Below are 20,390 nucleotides of genomic sequence, written 5' to 3' on the forward strand. Positions count from 1 at the left end.
GTGCAGACTTGAATTAAAGTATTGCTCCAAGAAAACATTTAATTTGTTACTATTACATTTCTACTTTTTCTCAACAGGAGAATCAATGAGAATTGCATCAGCGGAGTTTGCAGAAGATCCTTGTTCTTCTGTTAAGCGTGGAACCATGGTTCGGGCAGCTCGTGCTTTGCTATCTGGGGTAACCCGTCTGCTTATCCTGGCTGACATGGCAGATGTCATGAGGCTTTTAACTCATTTGAAAATTGTAAGATATTATTTACTATTCAATTTAGAGATCAACTAATCGGATTTTAGAAAATTAACATATAGATATATTATTGAAATTAATGGTTGATAAGATGAAAACAATTACTTTGGTTTTCTTTTCCAATTAATTTCTTACTACAGTTGTTGGTAAGTTGATGGAGAAGATCCTGAGAGGCAGGATTTATGAACATTTGGAGAGGCATAATATGATTAGGAATCTGATTATGAATCTGATTAGGATCTTGGCAATTGTAGGGATGACTTACAATGGACTGTAAAGCTTAAGCATACAGGCATTAATAAAGAGGGTGTGCTGGAGTTTTTGGAAAGCATCAAGTTGGATAAGTCACCAGAGGACTGGACGAGATATACCCTCGGCTACTGTCAGAGGCAAGGGAGGAGATTGCTGAGTCTCTGGCAATGATCTTTGTATCATCAATGAGGACAGGATAAATTCTGGAGGAATTGAGGGTTGCAGATGTTGTTTCCTTATTCAAGAAAGGGAGTACAGATAGCAGAGGAAATTACAGATCAGTGAGTCTTACTTCAGTGGTTGGTAAATTGATGGAGAAGATCCTGAGAGGCAGAGAATAATCAGCATTGCTTTGTCAAAGGCAGGTTGTGCCTTATGAGCCTGATTGTATTTTTTGAGGATGTGACTAAACACATTGATGAAGGTAGAGCAGTAGATGTAGTGTCTATGGATTTAAGCAAGGCATTTGATAAGGTACCTCATACAAGGCTTATTGAGAAAGTAAGGAGGCATGGGATCCAAGGGGACCTTGCTTTGTGGATCCAGAATTGGCTTGCCCTCAGAAGCCAAAGAGTGGTTTTAGATGGGTCATATTCTGCATGGAAGTTGGTGACCAGTGTTGTGCCTCAAAGATCTGTTCTGGCACCCCTTCTCTTCATGATGAGGAAGTGGAGAGATAGATTAGTAAATTTGCTGATGATACAAAGGTTGGGTGTGTTGTGGGTAGTCTGGAGGGCTATGAGAGGTTACAGTGGGACATCAATAGGATGCAAATCTGGCTGAGAAGTGGTAGATGGACTTCAACCCGGAGATGGAGGTGGTTCATTTTGGTAGGTCAAATATGATGCAGAATACAGTATTAATGGTAAGACTCTTGGTAGTGTGGAGGATCAGAGGGATCTTGGGGTCTGAGTCCATAGGACACTCAAAGCTGCTGCACAGGTTCACTGTGTGGTTAAGAAGGCATACGATGTATTGGCCTTCATCAACTGTGGGATTGAGTTCGAGCTGAGAGGTAATGTTACAGCTACATAGGACCCTGGTCAGACTCCACTTGGAGTACTGTGCTCAGTTCTAGTCACCTCACTATAGGAAGGATGTGGAAACTATAGAGAAAGGGTGCAGAGGAGATTTACAAAGGATGTTGGCTGGATTGGGGAGCATTCCCTATGTGAATAGGTTAAGTGAACTTGGCTTTTTCTCCTTAAGTGGCAGGCCGATAGGTGACCTGATAGAGGTGTAGAAGATGATAAGAGGCATTGATTATGTGAATAGTCAGAGGCTTTTTCCCAGGGCTGAAATGGCTAGCACAAGAGGGCACAGTTTTAATGTGGAGAGGCACTGTCGACGTTTCGTGCTGAGACCCTTCGTCAAGACTAACCGAAACAAAAGATAGTAAGAGATTTGAAAGTAGTGGGGGGAGGGGGAAATGCAAAATGATAGGAGAAGACCGGAGGGGGTGGGATGAAGCTAAGAGCTGGAAAGGTGATTGGCGAAAGTGATACAGAGCTGGAGAAGGGAAAGGATCATGGGACGGGAGGCCTCAGGAGAAAGAAAGGAGGGGGGGGGAAGCACCAGAGGGAGATGGAGAACAGGCAAACAACTAAATATGTCAGGGATGGGGTAAGATGGGGAGGAGGGGCATTAATGGAAGTTAGAGAAGTCAATGTTCATGCCATCAGGTGGGAGGCTACCCAGCTGGTATATAAGGTGTTGTGCCTCCAACCTGAGTTTGGATTCATTTGGACAATAGAGGAGGCCATGGATAGACATATCAGAATGGGAATGGGACGTGGAATTAAAATGTGTGTTCACCTACGATCGGTCCGCCAGAAAAAGCAGGATCTCCCAGTGGCCACACATTTTAATTCCACGTCCCACTCCCATTCTGACATGTTTATCCATGGCCTCCTCTATTGTCCAAATGAATCCAAACTCAGGTTGGAGGAACAACACCTTATATACCGGCTGGGTAGCCTCCAACCTGATGGCATGAACATTGACTTCTCTGACTTCCGTTAATGCCCCTCCTCCCCTTCTTAACCCATCCCTGACATATTTAGTTGTTTGCCTGTTCTCCATCTCCCTCTGGTGCTTCCCCCCCCCCCCCCTTTCTTTCTCCTGAGGCCTCCCGTCCCATGATCCTTTCCCTTCTCCAGCTCTGTATCACTTTCGCCAATCACCTTTCCAGCTCTTAGCTTCATCCCACCCCCTCCGGTCTTCTCCTATCATTTCGCATTTCCCACTACTTTCAAATCTCTTGCTATCTTTCATTTCGGTTAGACCTGATGAAGGGTCTCGGCCCGAAACGTCGTCAGCGCTTCTCCCAATAGATGCTGCCTGGACTGCTGTGTTCCACCTGCATTTTGTGTGTGTTGTTGTTTGAATTTCCAGCATCTGCAGATTTCCTCGTGTTTTAATGTGCTTGGAAGTAGGTACAGAGGAGAGGTCAGGGGTTAAGTTTTCTTCGCAGAGACTAGTGAGTGCGTGGAATGGCTGCTGGCAGCAGTAGTGGAGGTGGATATATTATGGTCTTTTAAGAGACTCTTGGATAGGTACATGGAGTTTAGAAAAGTGAGGGCTACGGGTAACCCTAAGTAATTTCTAAAGTACATTAGTTTGGCATAGCATTGTGGGCTGAAGGGCCTGTATTGTGCTGTAGGTTTTCTATGTTCTACAAACATGAGAAAATATGCAGATGCTGGAAACTCAAGCAACACACACACACAATGCTGGTGGAACACAGCAGGCCGGGCAGCACCTATAGGAAGAAGTACAGTTGACGCTTCGGGCTGAGACCCTTTGTCAGGACTTGGGGTCTCAGCCCGAAGCATCGACTGTATTTCTTCCTATAGATGCTACCTGGCCTTCTGCGTTCCACCAGTGTTTTGTATGTGTTGCTTTCTATGTTCTGTCTTCTCATTGAAGAGTGTATTTATACATAAAAATCATAAATTCCATTTTGATCTCCATGAAGTTTGATTAACTTGTGTTGATGTATTGAGGCTTAACTCTTTAGTTAAAATCTGCAGTTTTAAAAATGTAATACAATTTTGGAAATGAAGTGTAATGTATCTTCCTAACCCCATAGGTGGAGGAATCTCTGGATGCTGTTAAGAATGCAACCAATGAGCAAGATCTGGCAAGCCGCTTCAAGGAATTTGGGAAAGAAATGGTTAAGCTTAATTATGTGGCTGCTAGAAGACAGCAGGTAAGACAAAAACCTTTATACTCACTTTGTAAGTTATGCAGCTTTGACACAAAATGGTAAAATGTGAATAGTTTTAATCAAAATAGATGAAACTAATTAGTTTGAAAAAGAAACTTCATTAATGCATCAAATGAGTTAATGATGAATCGATGTTAGTTCTGCTTTTACAAATTACAGGACAGGAAGAGGCCATTTGACTAAACATCCCTCCCATCTTTTTATGTAACTGTATCACCATGGGTTTGTGCTCTTTCTCCCCACTCTGTTTACCTGGCTTCTCCTTGGAAACATCTGCATGAGGCTCTTGCTTTTGTAGAGAATTCCACATTCTAATCTTGTTCTGAGTAAAGCAATTTCTCAATTTTTTTTTAGTTATTTGGGACTTTCTCATATTGGAGACCACTTCATTTTTCAATAACAGGACAGATTTTCACCTTCAAGCAATGGTCTAATACTGTTATGCGATACTGATACTGTCTGTTGTGATCATTCATATATAATCACAATATTATTCATTGAAAATAATTACTAAAATCTTAAGGCACTTAGGAGAGTTTACGAGTCCCTTACCTTTATTGATTGAGGCAGAATTACAAGAAAAAAAGAATTCTTGCCAGAAAAATTAGGTCATTCGAGAACACTAGAGAGGGGATTTATGAGAAACTTACACATCCTGATGAATATAATTATGAGGAGGTATTATGAATATTGCATGATGATTTACTCAGTGTAGAGACTGGCAATTTGCAAGGTGTGACAAGGAAACCCTACTTTTGTTCTGACTGTGAAGAGGGTAATTGAGAGCAAATGGGTAATGTGGGCAAAATGGGATTTAGTGCTCTGTTAACAATGATGGAGGAGAAGCCATAAGTTAATGAAACATGTAGGATATCTTAAAAGTACTGTTGTGGAAAGATGAAGAAATGGGCTGATGGAATGGAAACATGGTGCAGTGTGGTGTAGTTAAAATAGCTGATGGAGTTGGTGGGCTTCTAATGGACAGTGATAGAAACTTGTGCTTGAGACGGAGGTAGAAATATCAGAAAAGATAAGGAAAGTGATCATGCAGAACTAAGTGCAAGGTGGAAATTGGTAGCAAAGGTAATGAAGCTTTCAAGTTCTTTACATGTACATGGAACATTTCAGGAACAATTTCTAACCCTCAACCATCAGGCTCTTGAGCCAAAGGGAAATAACTTTGTTCAACTTCACTCATTCCATCATTGAAATGTTCCAAACCCAATGGACTCTCAAGAACTGTTCATGTCATGTTCTCAATATTTATTGCTTATTTATTTATTGTTATCATTTCTTACTTTTTATATTTACACAGTTTGATGTCTTCTGCACTCCAGTTGAATGTTCAAGATGGGTGATTTTTCATTAATTCTGTTATGGTCATGATTCTATAGCTTTATTGAGCATGCCCACAAAAAATGAAAGGGTTGTATATGGTGACATATATGTACTTTTCTAATTTACTTAGAACTTTGAAAAAGCAAGAATACAGTTAATGTAATAGAAGCAGATTTGAAACTAAAAGCCTGACTAGAACTGGAAAAAAGATTGTTCTGTATATCCAACTCAGATTCGGCCAAATGGAGATATATGTTTATTGTGCTGAATGGCCTGTTTCTAAATGGAGAGACTGTGGGAAAGAAGTGTTAGATTCACCTTGGAGCAAGATAAATGTTTGGCATAACATCATGGGCGGATGGGCCTGTACAGTACAGTACTGTTCTGTGTTTCTCTACAGACAACTTTACAACAAAGTGCTGCTATTGCTTCATCTGTGTGCGTATGCATGTGCGTGTGTGGAGGGAAGGATGTGTTTGTATTTGGAATTTTTCTGAAGGTGTTCAGCCTATTGTCTATGGGAATCACAGTACCCATTGAACAAAAGTCTTTACAAACTATCCTTTATGAATTTGCTAAAAAGTCAGATCTTTAACACTGCATGTCAGAAAGACACGTCATGTTTTTTCAGAAGATTGGGAAGTTTATATAAAAAAGTGTAAAAAGATAATAGAGCAGGAAATTAGATTGAGAGAGTAAACTATCTAAAGCTATGAAAATAGTTTGTACAGGTATACATGAAAAGAACAGTTAAAGTGAATGTCATTTCTTTAGAGGTGAAGGTGAGAAACTAAAAGTGGGAAATACAGAAGTAGTGAAAACAGTGCAAATATTTTTATATCTGTTCTTGTAGACACTAAACCACCTCAACAATAGAAAATTAGGGGCAAGATGGACAGATGAATACAAAGCAGTCATAATCATTAAGGAAAATATGCTAACATGACTACCTGCTGACATGTACTTTGCATCAGTGGGCTGCATCTTAAATTTTTAAAGAAGTAGCTACAGAGATAACGGATAGAGTCGCGATCTTCCCAAAGAAGCAGTCCCAGAAGTTCAGGACACCATAAATGTAATGGCAGCTCTTTGTCTTGCAATGTTGGACTTCTCTGAAGTCCTCTGGCAGAGTACCACCATTGTGTCATTTCTCAGAATTTAAACTGAGTAATCTCTCTAATGTACCTGCTGTAGTTTCAATTTTGTATGGATTCAACAACTATATTTTTGGTAAATTAAGATTTTTGAATTGATGGAGTTAATTTAAAAGAATGTAAATAAACACTTCCTAATGTATAGATATATTTATTTATTGTGTTTAGAATGTAATAATGTATTTCATAGTTAATTTTGAATAGTTAAAGTTGTTTGGAACAGTGGGTTCATTGTAATTCAAAGTTTATCTGTTGGACTTACAAGTAGAAGTTCAGACCTCATCAATTTAGGTTCAATGAGAGGAAGCTTAACAGTTTGGTGAGATTTCCCAATGATATTCTGGTCTGTCTTTGTCTTGCATGTTTCCGATTGCAGGAGTTGAAAGATCTCCACTGCAGGGATGAAATGGCAGCTGCTCGAGGTGCTTTGAAGAAGAATGCTACAATGTTGTACACCGCTTCCCAGGCATTCCTCCGACATCCTGATGTAGCTGCCACCAGAGCCAACCGAGATTATGTCTTCAAACAAGTACAAGAGGCTATTGCTGGAATTTCAAATGCAGCCCAGTCTACTTCAATGGCTGATGACAAACATGGGCAGGTTGGGATTGGGGAACTTGCTGCAGCTTTGAATGAATTTGATGTGAGTACCCATGATGCTATCTGTTTCATTTTTGTGGCACAGTTGGTCAGTTGCTATTTGAAAACACTGGGGGCAGATTTTCATCCTCACTGACAAGGCATACAATTTTCTGCTCTTAATGCAATGTGTTCAGTTTTCAGTCCTTTTATAGCAATGAAATGAGAATATTGTAGGTTTTCTGAAAGCTTGTCCATCCAATAATGATCACTTTTACCAAAGCTAGCTATCGATGTCTGCATTTTCAAAAAGCTGCATAAAATATATTTTTTTCTGCTATGGAAAATTAGATGTGTTTTTGCTAATTTTGGTGTAAGACTCTGGTTTAAGACTGTGATATTGTACGGAGAATGAGATTCTGGGAAGGCAGTGTTAAACCCTCAACCTATATTGGAATCTGAAAGGTTTAATTAAATCATTGTAATCATGGTACTTCAATGTATCAAGTAATTTTCACCTTTTGATTTAGTGATTACAAATTCCAGGACTGGGGGAAAGAAAGGTCTGTGGTTTAAAATGTCATTTTCATGGTGAGATTGAAGTTGCATTTTTATTTTTCGTTCTGTCCTTCAAGATTAATCCCAAGATTATGCTCTGAACATAGTAAAGTGCAGCCCAGTAACAGGCTCTTTGTCTCACAGTATTTGCATTGACCTTGTTGATATTTATGCCAATCCCTTTGGATTTAATACTTGATCCAAAATTCTGAATTTTTTTACCTGTGAAAATAAAATGAATTTTCTTAACCTGGTACAATTTCTTTCCTTTTCATTAAAATAGAACTTAAACATGATCCTTATAATCAATTTAACTATGTAGTTTTTAAAAAAATAGGATTTACTTGAATTCAATTCAAAAGTAGATTTTAAAAAATTAATACAATTTAGTTTTGCTGAACAAAGTCCTCTTCCTGTTATATGAGGAGAACTTTGATGGTTTTGTGGTTGTGACTTCCAAATACATTTTTAAAAATGCTGTAAGTAATCAGTAGATTGGGGAATTACTTAGGCGGAGAGCGAAACTTATGAAATCAGAGCCTATCAGAAGCTGAAATATTAATATTCCTCTCTCCACAGATAATGCCTGATTTTGAGTATTTCCAGCATCTGCTGTTTATATTTCTGAATTTTTTCATCTACACTAGATTGCTTTTAGTTTTTAAACTTTTTTCTTCTTTCTTATAGTATATCCATTTTAGTATTTAGATCACAAGAAACTCCATTAGTTCTAATAATGTGCAGTATTGTTTTCTCTGTGAAGGAGGGAATGGGTGAAATATCTTAAGGTGAAATGTTTGATCGAGTGCATTAAGCCAGATTATTACAATTGTGTAATAGTTTGATCACCAGAAGATACTTGCAATTGTAGATCCTTTTATATCCTCCATTTAAAGATTTTTAATTGAAAATCACATCAAAATTACATTTTTCAGGCTATCTGATTGTAGTTTCAGAGTCATCATTTTTGACCTGGGTTCAACTTATGCAGGCTTACTAATAGGAAATAAATGGAGGGGGATTGTTATTTTATAATCACAGCAGTTGTTTGAATATAAAAGGCAACATTAAAATGTAGATTATGGCCATTTTTTCCACAGTAACCTATGTGATCAATTTCAATTTTGAAAAAAAGACTAGTTAAAGGAGTGAGGATCAAATAACCCAGTAACTTAATTAGTCTTAGCCATTGCAACATTAACCAGCTTTGTCAGCTTCTAATCTGTAAATTGTTGTGTTGTGTGGCGACAGGGAAAGAATGGTTTAATTGTTTAGCTTAGTTTCATAATTCTGGAAGAGGGGGTTTCCCATAAAGCTAAGTTAATATTGGGATCTTCTTTGGTTTGGCTATCAGTGGATCAACTTTAGGATGTGTGGCATCTGTCATGCCTGGTTCATTCGAAAGGGATGACCTGTTCTTATGCCATTCATGATAACAACTTAAGAACATTTTATAATGTTAAGTTGCTCTGTACTAACAAGCTGAAAATTAATATGATGAATGACAGTCTTGGTACATTTTTGCACATCTGCAATGACATTAGGCACTTAAGGTCATTGCTCATCAAGTTTAGAGCATCTTTAAGCAAAGTCTATCGGTTGGGAGGCCTTAATAATTTTGTAATATTTAATGCAATCATGACTATAATTAAATTGTAATCTATACAGCGCAGTGATCATTCAACCTATTGTGCTGATATCAACTCCGAAGCTATTAATCAATTCATCTCACTTACCTCATTTTTCTTTAAAGCTGTGAAATTTTCACATCTTTAAATACTTTAGCCAGTCTCTCATCTTTTATAATTATGCACAGTATAATTTCTTTCCATGCTATCTCTCTTTCTACTGTTAATTATCGTAATTTCCAAAACTATATATTTTGTTATTTATTGCATCAAACTTCTATTTGTTGGAGTACCACCATGGCTGAAAAAGATGTATTCTCCTCCAGAGTACTAATGAATGAATTTGTAGTTTGGCCTTTTAGCTTTGTTACTATTGCAGAGATGGGAGAAGGATGAGAGGAGAGGATGAAGAGATGCTAAGACATGTCTGAAAGGAAGGAGACAGACAATGGTGGAACTAGCGACATTGCAAATTATACCCATGTGAAGATTATTTCCCCATGGACCCATATGAAACTGTGCCATTATTAGCCCTTGTTTTCTTTGTTGCTTCATCTTTTAAAAAATAATGCATTGTCTCATTGTACCATCCGAAATGCATCATTTTGCAATCTAGCATTTCAGCAGTGACTTTCATCTTCTTTGAAATTGCACATTTGGTAAGATCTGGGCTGTTTTTAAATGTTATGTACTCTGTAACTGGGTCACTTACCAGCAAAGATAGAGAGATCTGTTGAAGTCTGATGGGACTATTTTTAACAGTATTTATTGATAAAAATACACAAAAATAATATCAATGCAAACATACAGATAATATACTTCATCAATACTAAATCTAAAAGTACGGGTATAATAATATTCAATAAGAAATAGCTCTATCGTTGTCTAGGGGATAATGTATTGTCCAATGGAAATATAAAAGTCACTTTAGTTCATTCAAGCTGCAGGCTGCAGCCTTTGGTTGGAGTCAAGAGAGAGAGTTTTAAAACTTGCCCATTCCTTTTATGGTGTCAATCCTTCGAGAGTCGTTGGGACTGATTTCTCCTTTGTGTTAGCTAAAGCTGTTCTTCCGTGGTAAGACCCATAAGTTCTGAGGCAAATGGAACAGGACGCACGTGGGCTTTCCACCGGCTTTCGCTATTATGCTGTTACAGGAGTTCTAGCGTTTCTTCTGGTGCGTCTAAAGGGGCTGTTCCCCAGACCCTCTTTTATCCCCACTCAGATGTCACTCAGGGTGGAATGATGCCATCCCCCAGCCAGCCCACGTTGCCTGAGGGCTTCCACGAAGCATAGTACTCAATACACAATTCCATCTCCAAGAGACAATGACCTTTTCCGTGGCTTTGTATCGCTGAGGGCCAGGACATTCCAAACGTCGCTCTCTCATTTCCTGGGTCTCCTGCCTTGACTTAATAGCGATCTTGCGATTCCCAAAAAGGAGGGGGGGGTGCACAGGCGTAACATAAAATATCAAAATCATTGCTGCAGACATCCCACCCTGCAAAAACTTATTTCAGGGAGGCAGCACCACTACCCTTGCCACCCGCAACCCCATATCCCTCCCCTCGGTCGACCTCCAAGGGTGTATGTATACAGTACATTTGATTATGAAAGAACACAATAATTTAATGCTAATGCAGATAGCTTTTCTATTTCTTTTGCAAACTTTCCTTGTACTCTGATGTGGCTTGCTTGGCAGATTTGAGCATTTTGCTGGAGGTCTCAACCTCATAGCAGTCTGTGTCAATGAATTTGTTAATTTTGCAAGTCATCAGATTCACAAGATTCACAATTACATTCTATTATCATGGAGTCGTTTTTTTTAAATCCATTACAACTTTAAGCAAGTCTACAGGGAGTTTGGCCTCATCACGTACAATATCAATAGAGTAGCTCCTTAGCAGCTAGCCAACTAGTTTAAATCAAGTTAGCTATGCTAATGAACAAATGTCACCTGTTAAACTCACCCCAACATGTCTTTTACAGTCATTTAACCTACCATGGGCAATAGAAAAGTTACTGTTGCAAACAGGGCAGCAAGCAACACTGTCATTATTTTTTTATCCTTATTAGTCAGGGGAACACTTTATTGTAGTCTGGGGTGAAGTACGTTTTATATTTTCTTTTTTTGGAATACTCTGCCATGGTGCTGCACGACACTAAAGTGAACTGATGGACAATGAAAGAGAGAGGTTGACTGCAAAGCCCGCCCACAGAGAAAACTGATAGGTCCACTTAGCACAAAGAGAGACCAATCAAGATTCATTCATTCTCTCTCTCTATCTCTATCTCTTACTTTCCCCTCACTCGCTCTCAAAAAAGATCGATTTCCAGGATATTGTATATAATTTGCGGGCATCAGGGAGCCACTATCAATATGTGGGATGGGAGAGGTGGGATGCCTGTTGATAGTGGTAAATTGATATTTGTTTTTTCAATTTACTCTCAAAAGTACTTTCAATATTTCTGTTTTTTGTAATTTATTTTTTTATTGAAGTTCATCAACAAACATTTCCATAAGATGTATTTCAGACATTGTACATATATATCTTATAATCATATCTATCACAAAATCTCCACAAAGTATTTATCTGGGGTATACACTAATAGAAAAGAGTGGAAAGAAAAAACAAGCAAAAGGAAAGAGCTATGTACAAGTAGGGAGTGATCTTTTTTTTTACAACAGATTCATTGATTTGTGAGAATAAAATCAGGCTTATGAGGCATTATGTAGTTAAACCATTTTTCACAGTATCGATCAAATTGTTCCATCTTATGATTAACAGATGCTGTTATCTTCATTTTGTAAATGTCCATTGTAATTTCCATCCACGTATTTAAAGTTGGGCTCTCCTGTGATAACCATTTCCTAGTAAGAGTCTTTTTACCAGCCACCAACAGTATATTCATTAAATATTTATCTATTTTCAACCATTCTTGAGGTATATATCCACAATATATGGTCTTACTCTCTAAGAGTATTTCACATTTAAAGATGTCTTGTAGGGCATTGTGTATCCCCCTCCAACAGTTTTTGATAACAGGGCAGTCCCAAAAAATATGATAATGATTTGCATTTTGAGTTCCACAATTTCTCCAGCAAACAGGGAGGTTACTATCATAATGGGATTTCTGAGAGGGTGTAATAAAATATCTTATCAAGTTTTTCCATCCAAACTCCCTCCATTTCTGTGAATTGGTACACTTCCATTGATATCTCCAGATTGTTGTCCATTCTTCCTCAGATATAATTATCCCTCCTTCCTTCTCCCATTTTGTTTTAATGTATGAAGTCAGATGTGTTTTAAGATTTGACAACCCCTTGTACATGCTTGAAATGATTTTACTACGATTATCTGAATTATAAGCTTTTCTAAAGAGCTCTACCAAGCACGTATTTGCCTTGGTTACATTTTTAAGCATTTTATTAACATATTGTTGCATCTGTAAATACCGATAAAAATCTTTTTTTTTATTAAGTGTTTCTCTTTAAGCATTTCAAAACTAAACCGTGTTCCTTCTTTCATTATGTTGCAAAGAATTGTTATTTCTTTAGCTGTCCAGTCCTTAAATCTAGCATCCAGTTTACTTGGTGTAAAATCAAAGTCATATGCACACCATTTAAGAATTGCAATATCTCCCTCTAGATTATATTCTTTTATAGTAGTTTTCCATATTTTAAGAGTTAATTTCACCCATGGGTTATCAATAGTATTTATGTACCTTTGCAGGTTGTTATCAGCCAAAATTGCTTGTACGGGGATGGGAAGTACCCGCTCCTCAATGTTTTTCCATTGAGCGTCAAATGATGGGTTGCACCAACATATCACAGCTCTCAACTATGCTGCAAAATAATAATCTCTAAGATAAGGTAGGCCCCATCCCTCCTTTTCCTTTGCTAATTGCAAAGTTTTGAGATGAACTCTAGGCCTTTTACCTTGCCAAATATACTCTGATAGCATCTTGTTCCATTCATTGAATTGATTTTGATTAATCTCTATTGGTAGGGTCTGAAAGAGATATAACAGTCTGGGCAGTATATTCATTTTAATACACTCAATCTTTGAACTGAGACTGAAAAAAGGAATCAGGCTCCATCTTGCTACATCTTCCTTAATTTTTTTATATAGAGGCTGATAATTACATTCTGATAATTTTGCCCAATCTTTTGGCATAATGATGCCCAAATATTTGAAAGACTCTGTGTGCCATGCCCAGGGGTATCGACTTTCAATTTCTCTTGGTGGGTATAGTAATATGAAAGTAATTGGGTTTTATCTATGTTGATCTTGTATCCTGATAATTGACCATATTGTTCAAAGGATTGCATCAATTTAGGTAAAGAGTATGTTGGTTTCCCTAGATAGATCAAAATGTCATCCGCATAACAAGCCAATTTATTCTCTGTCCCTTTAATAGTAATTTCCCTGATGTCTTCATTTTGTCTGATGTATTGAGCTAATGGTTCCAGATATAATGTGAAGAGTAGCGGTGACCATGCAGAACCCTGTCTCGTGCCCCTTTCTAGGGTAAGACTATTTGATAAATATCCATTTATTTTAATCCTAGCAGTAGGATTGTCATATAGTGTTTGTATAGTTTTAATAATTGTGTCTTGGAAACCAAATCTATGTAAAACTCTGTAAAGAAAATTCCAATTAACTGAATCAAATGCTTTTTCAGCGTCCTCGCTTATCACTATTGCTTCGATTTTATTTTTTTGTACATGATCCATAATGTGAAGTGTCCTTTGTTTATTGTCTTGAGTCTGGTGTTGTTGTATAAAACCTGCCTGATCATTGCGTATCAGCATGGATAGAAACTCCTCTAATCATTTGGCCATGATGGAGGTAAGTAACCTATAATCTACATTAAGAACGGATATTGGTCTAAATCCTTGCTGTCTTTTGGTATAGCTGAGATTATCGCTTCCTTCCAACTGGGTGGCATTTGTGCCTTTTTTGCAGCCCAGTTCAGTGTGGGAGTAAAACAGGAATTAACTTATTTTTAAATTCTTTGTACCACTCTGCCATATACCCATCTGATCCTGGTGACTTGCTTAATTTAGGCCTTCTAATTGCAGCTTTTAATTCAACTTTAGTTATGTCAGCAGCCACTGTTCTATTTTGTTCTTCGCTTAAAATGGGTAACTCTAGAGAATTCAAGATGGTGTCAATTTGGGTTATGCTTCCCACTGGAACTTTGGAATATAGTGTTTTGTAAAACACTTCAAAGGCTTCTTGAATTTCACTTAGCTTATTTTTTCTCAATCTCGTTCTTGGGTCCCTAATTCTATGAAATGTATTTTCTGCCTTGTTTTTCAGTTTCCACGACAGTATTTTCATAGATTTCGATCCACTTTCATAATGTCTCTGTTTCAGAAACACTAAGTTTTTCCTGATTTCTTGCGTAGCCAAATTATTTATTTCATTCCTAATTCTTTTAATTTCCCCTAATATATCCTGTGCCAAATTTAATTTGTGTTTTTTTCTCTAGTTCCTTCAGCCTATTTTGTAATTCCTCTGATGCTTTATTCCTTATTTTTTTCTTATATGAATATATCGCTATAATTTTCCCTCTTAAGACTGCCTTCAGAGTATCCCATAAAATGGGAGGTGAAACCTCTCCATTATCATTAAATTCTAAGTAGAGACCAATTTCTTTTTTAATTTGTTCCTTAAAGTACGGATCATTGAGTAGGCTTGAATTTAGTTTCCAAATAGTATTCTTTGGTTGTAAGTCAAAATCAACAGATAAATATATAGGTGCATGGTCACTTACATCCATTGTCCCAATTCCACAGGTGTTTATTTTGTCTTGAGTGTAATCCCTTCTGTCTGGGAAAAGGTCCCTCCATATATCAATTAAACCAACATCCTCAAAAAGTGTATTAACTTTCTTATGTAAAGATCTTGTTTCATAGGTTTTTCTATTGGAAGAGTCTAAGTTTGGTTGTAATTGTAAATTTAAGTCTTCCCCCACATATCAGGAGACCTTCTGTTTCCATTACCATAATATCAGTAATTTTCTGAAAGAAACCAATATCACTTCCCTGGGGTGCATATATATTCAATAGAGTAAGTGAATTGCCGTCTATACTCCCCCCTTACCAGAATATATCTGCATTCTTTATCTCCCATTTTGAATAATTTTTTCAACATTTAGCTTACTTGAAATAAGAATAGCAACTCCTCTCTTATGTCCTGATTTATATGAGGAGAAAAACAGATTAGTGAAGCCCATTCTCTTTAGTTTTTTATGCTCATTATCAGTTAAATGAGTTTCCTGTAAATATACTACATGGGCTTGTTCTTTTTTCATTTTGGATAAAATTCTCTAACGTTTGATTGGATTTAATAGCCCAGTTACATTAAAAGAAATGAATTTTACCTCGTCCTTAGCCATCTGTATTTATCTGTCAATGTATCATTGAAATTAGAATAAAACTTAATCGATCTACTCCCTGAACAAATAAGAACCAAGAAACTCAAATAATAACAAAAATGGCAACAAACCTGTGATTCCAAGGCTGAGTTCTCTAATAGATGACCCTGCGTTGAGCTAGAGGAAATGTCTAGCTGAGGGGGATAACCCCTCCTACTTGTGAGTTGAGGGGAAAAAGGAATAAGTGAGCAAATAAAGAATAACAACTGAGTAATATAAAATCCACATTATAATAAGTATTTCTCAAGATAGTTATATCACCATGTATTTTTGCTTCTGTTTAGCTTCTGAACATTATTAAAGTTAGCCAAACCTTATGGCTCTTCTGAAGGGGGTGAGGACTGTCTTTGGGAAGCTCCCAGTCTCTTCCTGATATATTTCTCTCGGCCTCCTCCCGTCTCCTGCTTTCTCATTTCTCACACTATTTCCCAAGCCGAGTGGGACAATTCCTCAGCCAGGCTTTCCTTTGTTTTGGTCATGCTGACGGGCAACCCTCTGGCCTTCATGTCTGTAGTCGCCTCTTCCACTGTCTGGTACAACTGTGTCCCATTGTCATAAAACACTCGAAGTTTAGCAGGGTACGGAGTTTGAAATCTAATCTTATTTTGCTTTAATACTCGCTTTACTTTGGAGTATTCTTTGCGTTTCTGGAGGACCGCGGTGGGGGGGTAATGTTGGTCGAAATATATTAACTTATCCTATAAAAACACTCTCTTCTTACCCCAGGGCCTTTGTAGAATCTCCGCCTTGGTGCTGTACCGAAGGAATTTTATTATTATTCAGCTTGGCTTTCTATCCTGGGTAGGTTTTGGGACTAACGCACAGTGGGCCTTTCAACTTCCAGCTTCATAGCCGGGGGAAGATCCAGAGCATCCCGCAGTAACTTTCCGACAAACTCCATCATAGACGAGCCCTCCGCTCCTTCGGGAATGTTGTAGTTTCTGATATTTTTTGCCATGACCTTCCCTCTAGGTCAAGCTTTTTACCTTCTTGTTGATGTATTATTTTTATTGTCTTGCTCAGTATCCGTTCCACGTTTTGAACGCGATCTTCCACCTTCTCAATGCGAGTCTCTGCCACTGCTATTTTTTGATTAATGCTGGCGAGCTCTGCCTTACTATCATGGAGCTGCTGCTCTACTTCTTTCCGGACCTCCCTTATCTCTTTCAGGATTTCGAAGATATCGGCCATTTCGCCTGAACGAGGCTCAGCGTCCGCCTTGCTAGCACGCGGTCGGGTGCTCGCTGCACTCCTCTCGGATGCAGGCTCCACAGTGTCGCTTCTTTTTATTTCTATTTCTTCTCCCCATTCTTGCCCCTCTTTTCTGTTCAAATATTTTTTGAAAAAATATTATATTTGATGGGTTAATGGGGCTTAATATGTGTTTTTCCAGAAGAGCTAGTGACTTAAGCTGCCATTCTCGACGATGACGTCACTGGAAACCCCTACTTTAAATTTTTCAACGGTTCTTTAAATCGCAGCAAGAGGCAAAGAGGGAAGAGGTAAAAGAAGCTCGGAGAGAAGCTTTTTTTTAACTGATCGTGGCAAAGAGGCTAGACTGTGCAGGCGCGTGACATAGTGCGCTAAAGGTTTAAAAAGAAAGACCACCATATACAGCGGCCATCGTTGTAGTGGCCATTTCTGGAGTGGACTGAGGAAGAGTGGGACGGCTTTGGCTCAGTCAGGCTTCGGCAAAAACAGGCAGAGGCGAGGTTGAACAGAGCATGACTGCGCAAGCACGTGAAAGTCAGCCCGTGAGGCAGTGGGCGAATTTAAATAGTAGCAGAGGTTGAGTATGAGCTTCACTCCAAGTGAGGTAAGGCTGGGTAAGCTCCTTTAATTAATCTAATTAGATTAGGAGTAGGTAATGGAGGCAGTCGAGTGCTCTGCTTGCAGTATGTGGGAAGTCAGGGCGAGCACAGCTGTCGCTGATGACAGCACCTGCAAAAGGTGCATCCAGCTGCAGCTCCTGACAAACCGTATTAGGGAACTGGAGCTGGAGCTGGATGAACTTCGGATCATTCAGGAGGCAGAGGCAGAAATAGACAGGAGTTTCAGGGAGATAGTCAGCCCTAGGAGTCAGGAGACAGGTAGTTGGGTGACTGTCAAGAGAGGGAAGGGGAATAGACAGGAAGAGCAGAGCAGCCCTGTGTCCGTTCCCATCAACAATAAGTATACAGTTTTGGATGCTGTTGGTGAGGATGACCTACCAGGGACAAGTTGCAGTGGTTGTGTCTCTGGCACTGAGACTGGACCCTCAGCTCAAAGGGAAGGAGGGAAAAGAGGAGAGCAGTAGTGATAGGGGATTCAATAGTTAGGGCGATCGATAGGAGGTTCTGTGGAAGAGATCGAGAATCCTGGGTGGTCTGTTGCCTCCCTGGTGCCGGGGTCCGCGATATCTCAGATTGGTTCTCAGTATTCTCAAGAGGGAGGGTGAGCAGCCGGATGTCGTGGTCCATGTAGAGACCAATGACGTGGGTAGGAAGAGTGAGGCAGTCCTGAAAGGTGAGTTTAGGGAGCTAGGTGCCAAGTTAAAGGACAGGACCTCAAGGATAGCAATCTCAGGATTGCTACCAATGCCACATGCAGGTAGGTTTAGAAATAGTAAGATAGTGCAGATCAACACGTGGCTGAAGACATGGTGCAGGAGGGAGGGCTTCAGATTTATAGAAAATTGGGCAGTTTTCCAGGGAAGGTGGGACCTGTTCCGGTGGGACAGTTTACATCTGAACTGGAGGGGGACAAATATACTTGCAGGTAGTTTTGCTAGAGAGGCTCCAGTGGATTTAAACTAGATACGAGGGGGGAGGGGAACCAGAGTATAGGAACAGATGTATGGGAGATGGAAGAAAAAGAAGTCAGTAAAGTTCTTTGTACTGTTAGAGATAAACAGAGAGGAAGAGGTAGAGAATTTTTTAAATGCATTTATTTTAATGCTAGGAGCATTGTAAGAAAGGTGGATGAGCTTAGAGCATGGATAGATACCTGGAAATATGATGTTGTAGCTATTAGTGAAACATGGTTACAGGAGGGGTGTGATTGGCAACTGAATATTCCTGGATTTTGTTGCTTCTGGTGTGATAGAATCGGAGGGACAAGAGGGGGAGGTGGTGTGTTGCTTGTCAGAGAAAATATTACAGTGGTGCTCTGGCAGGATAGATTAGAGGGCTCATCTAGGGAGACTGTTTGGGTGGAATTGAGGAATGGGAAAGGTGTAGTAACACTTATAGGGGTGTATTATAGACCACATAATGGGGAGTGAAAATTTGTGGGAGGTTTTAATTTTCCACACATAGACTGGGAAGCCCATACTGTAAAAGGGATGGATGGTTTGGAGTTTGTAAAATGTGTGCAGGATAGTTTTTTGCAGCAATACATAGAGGTACCAACTAGAGAAGGGGCAGTGTTGGATCTTCTGTTAGGGAATGAAATTGGTCAGGTGACAGAGGTATGTGTTGGGGTCCAGTGATCACAAAGCCATTAGTTTCAATATAATTATGGAGAAGGATAGGACTGGACCCAGGGTTGAGATTTTTGATTGGAGAAAGGCTAACTTTGAGGAGATGTGAAAGGATTTAGAAGGAGTGGATTGGGACAATTTGTTATATTGAAAGGATGTAATAGAGAAATGATGGTAATTTAAAGGTGAAATTTTGAGGGTACAGAATCTTTATGTTCCTGTTAGGTTGAAAGGAAAGGTTAAAAGTTTGAGAGACCTATGGTTTTCAAGGGATATTGGATACTTGGTTCGGAAAAAGAGAGATATCTACAATAAATATAGGCAGCATGGAGTAAATGAGGTGCCCGAGGAATATAAAGAATGTAAGAAGAATCTTAAGAAAGAAATTAGAAAAACTAAAAGAAGATATGAGGTTGCTTTGGCAAGTAAGGTGAAAATAAACCCGAAGGGTTTCTGCAGTTATATTAATAGCAAAAGAATAGTGAGGGATAAAATTGGTCCCTTGGAGAATAAGAGTGGACAGCTATGTGTGGAGCTGAAAGAGATGGGGAAGATTTTGAACAATTTCTTCGGTATTCACTAAGGAGAAGGATATTGAATTGTTTAAGGTAAGGAAAAAAAGTAGGGAAGTTATGGAAACTATGATGATTAAAGAGGAGGAAGTACTGGTGCTTTTAAGGAATATAAAAGTGGATAAATCTCTGGGTCCTGTCAGGATTTTTCCTTGGACCTTGAGGGAGGTTAGTGTAGAAATAGCAGGGTCTCTGACAGAAATATTTCAAATGTCATTAGAAACAGGGATGGTGCCGGAGGATTGGCGTATTGCTCATGTGGTTCCATTGTTTAAAAAGAGTTTTAAGAGTAAACCTAGCAATTATAGGCCTGTCAGTTTGATGTCAGTGGTGAGTAAATTAATGGAAAGTATTCTTAGAGATGGTATATAATTATCTGGATAGACAGGGTCAGATTAGGAACAGTCAGCATGGGTTTGTGCATGGAAGGTCATGTTTGCCAAATCTTATTGAATTTTTTGAAGAGGTTACGAGGAAAGTTGACAAGGGTGAAGCAGTGGATGTAGTCCATATGGACTTCAGTAAGGCCTTCGACAAGGTTCTGCACGGAAGGTTAGTTAGGAAGGTTCAATCATTAGGTATTAATATTGAAAATGGATTCAACAGTGGTTGGATTGGAGATGCCAGAGATTATTGGTGGATAACTGTTTGTCAGGTTGGAGGCCGGTGACTAGTGGTGTGCCTCAGGGTCCAAGTGTTGTTTGTCATATACATTAATGATCTGGATGATGGGTGGTAAATTGGATGAGTAAGTATGCAGATGATACTGTTACGAACCCCGTAACTGGGTCACTTACCAGCAAAGATAGAGAGGTCCATTGAAGTCTGATGATACTATTTTTAACAGTATCTATTAGTAAAAATATACAAAAATAATATCAATGCAAATATACAGATAATATATGTCGTCAATACTAAATCTAACAGTG

At 38.8% G+C, this 20,390-nt stretch overlaps 1 protein-coding gene across 2 annotated transcripts in view; it reads left to right on the forward strand.

The window, feature by feature from the left end:
• ctnna2 (catenin (cadherin-associated protein), alpha 2) overlaps nt 1-20,390 on the forward strand; it is a 1,188,004-nt gene that overhangs the window by 157,229 nt on the left and 1,010,385 nt on the right. For both annotated transcript variants that reach the window (XM_059963425.1, XM_059963426.1), the window contains exons 4-6: nt 78-244; nt 3,591-3,710; nt 6,597-6,863. In XM_059963425.1, coding sequence (XP_059819408.1) covers nt 78-244; nt 3,591-3,710; nt 6,597-6,863 — 554 coding nt within the window. The remainder of the gene's footprint in view (nt 1-77; nt 245-3,590; nt 3,711-6,596; nt 6,864-20,390) is intronic.

The sequence above is a fragment of the Hypanus sabinus genome, chromosome 3 (genome assembly GCF_030144855.1).
Source record: "Hypanus sabinus isolate sHypSab1 chromosome 3, sHypSab1.hap1, whole genome shotgun sequence".
In the NCBI taxonomy this organism is placed as follows: domain Eukaryota; kingdom Metazoa; phylum Chordata; class Chondrichthyes; order Myliobatiformes; family Dasyatidae; genus Hypanus; species Hypanus sabinus.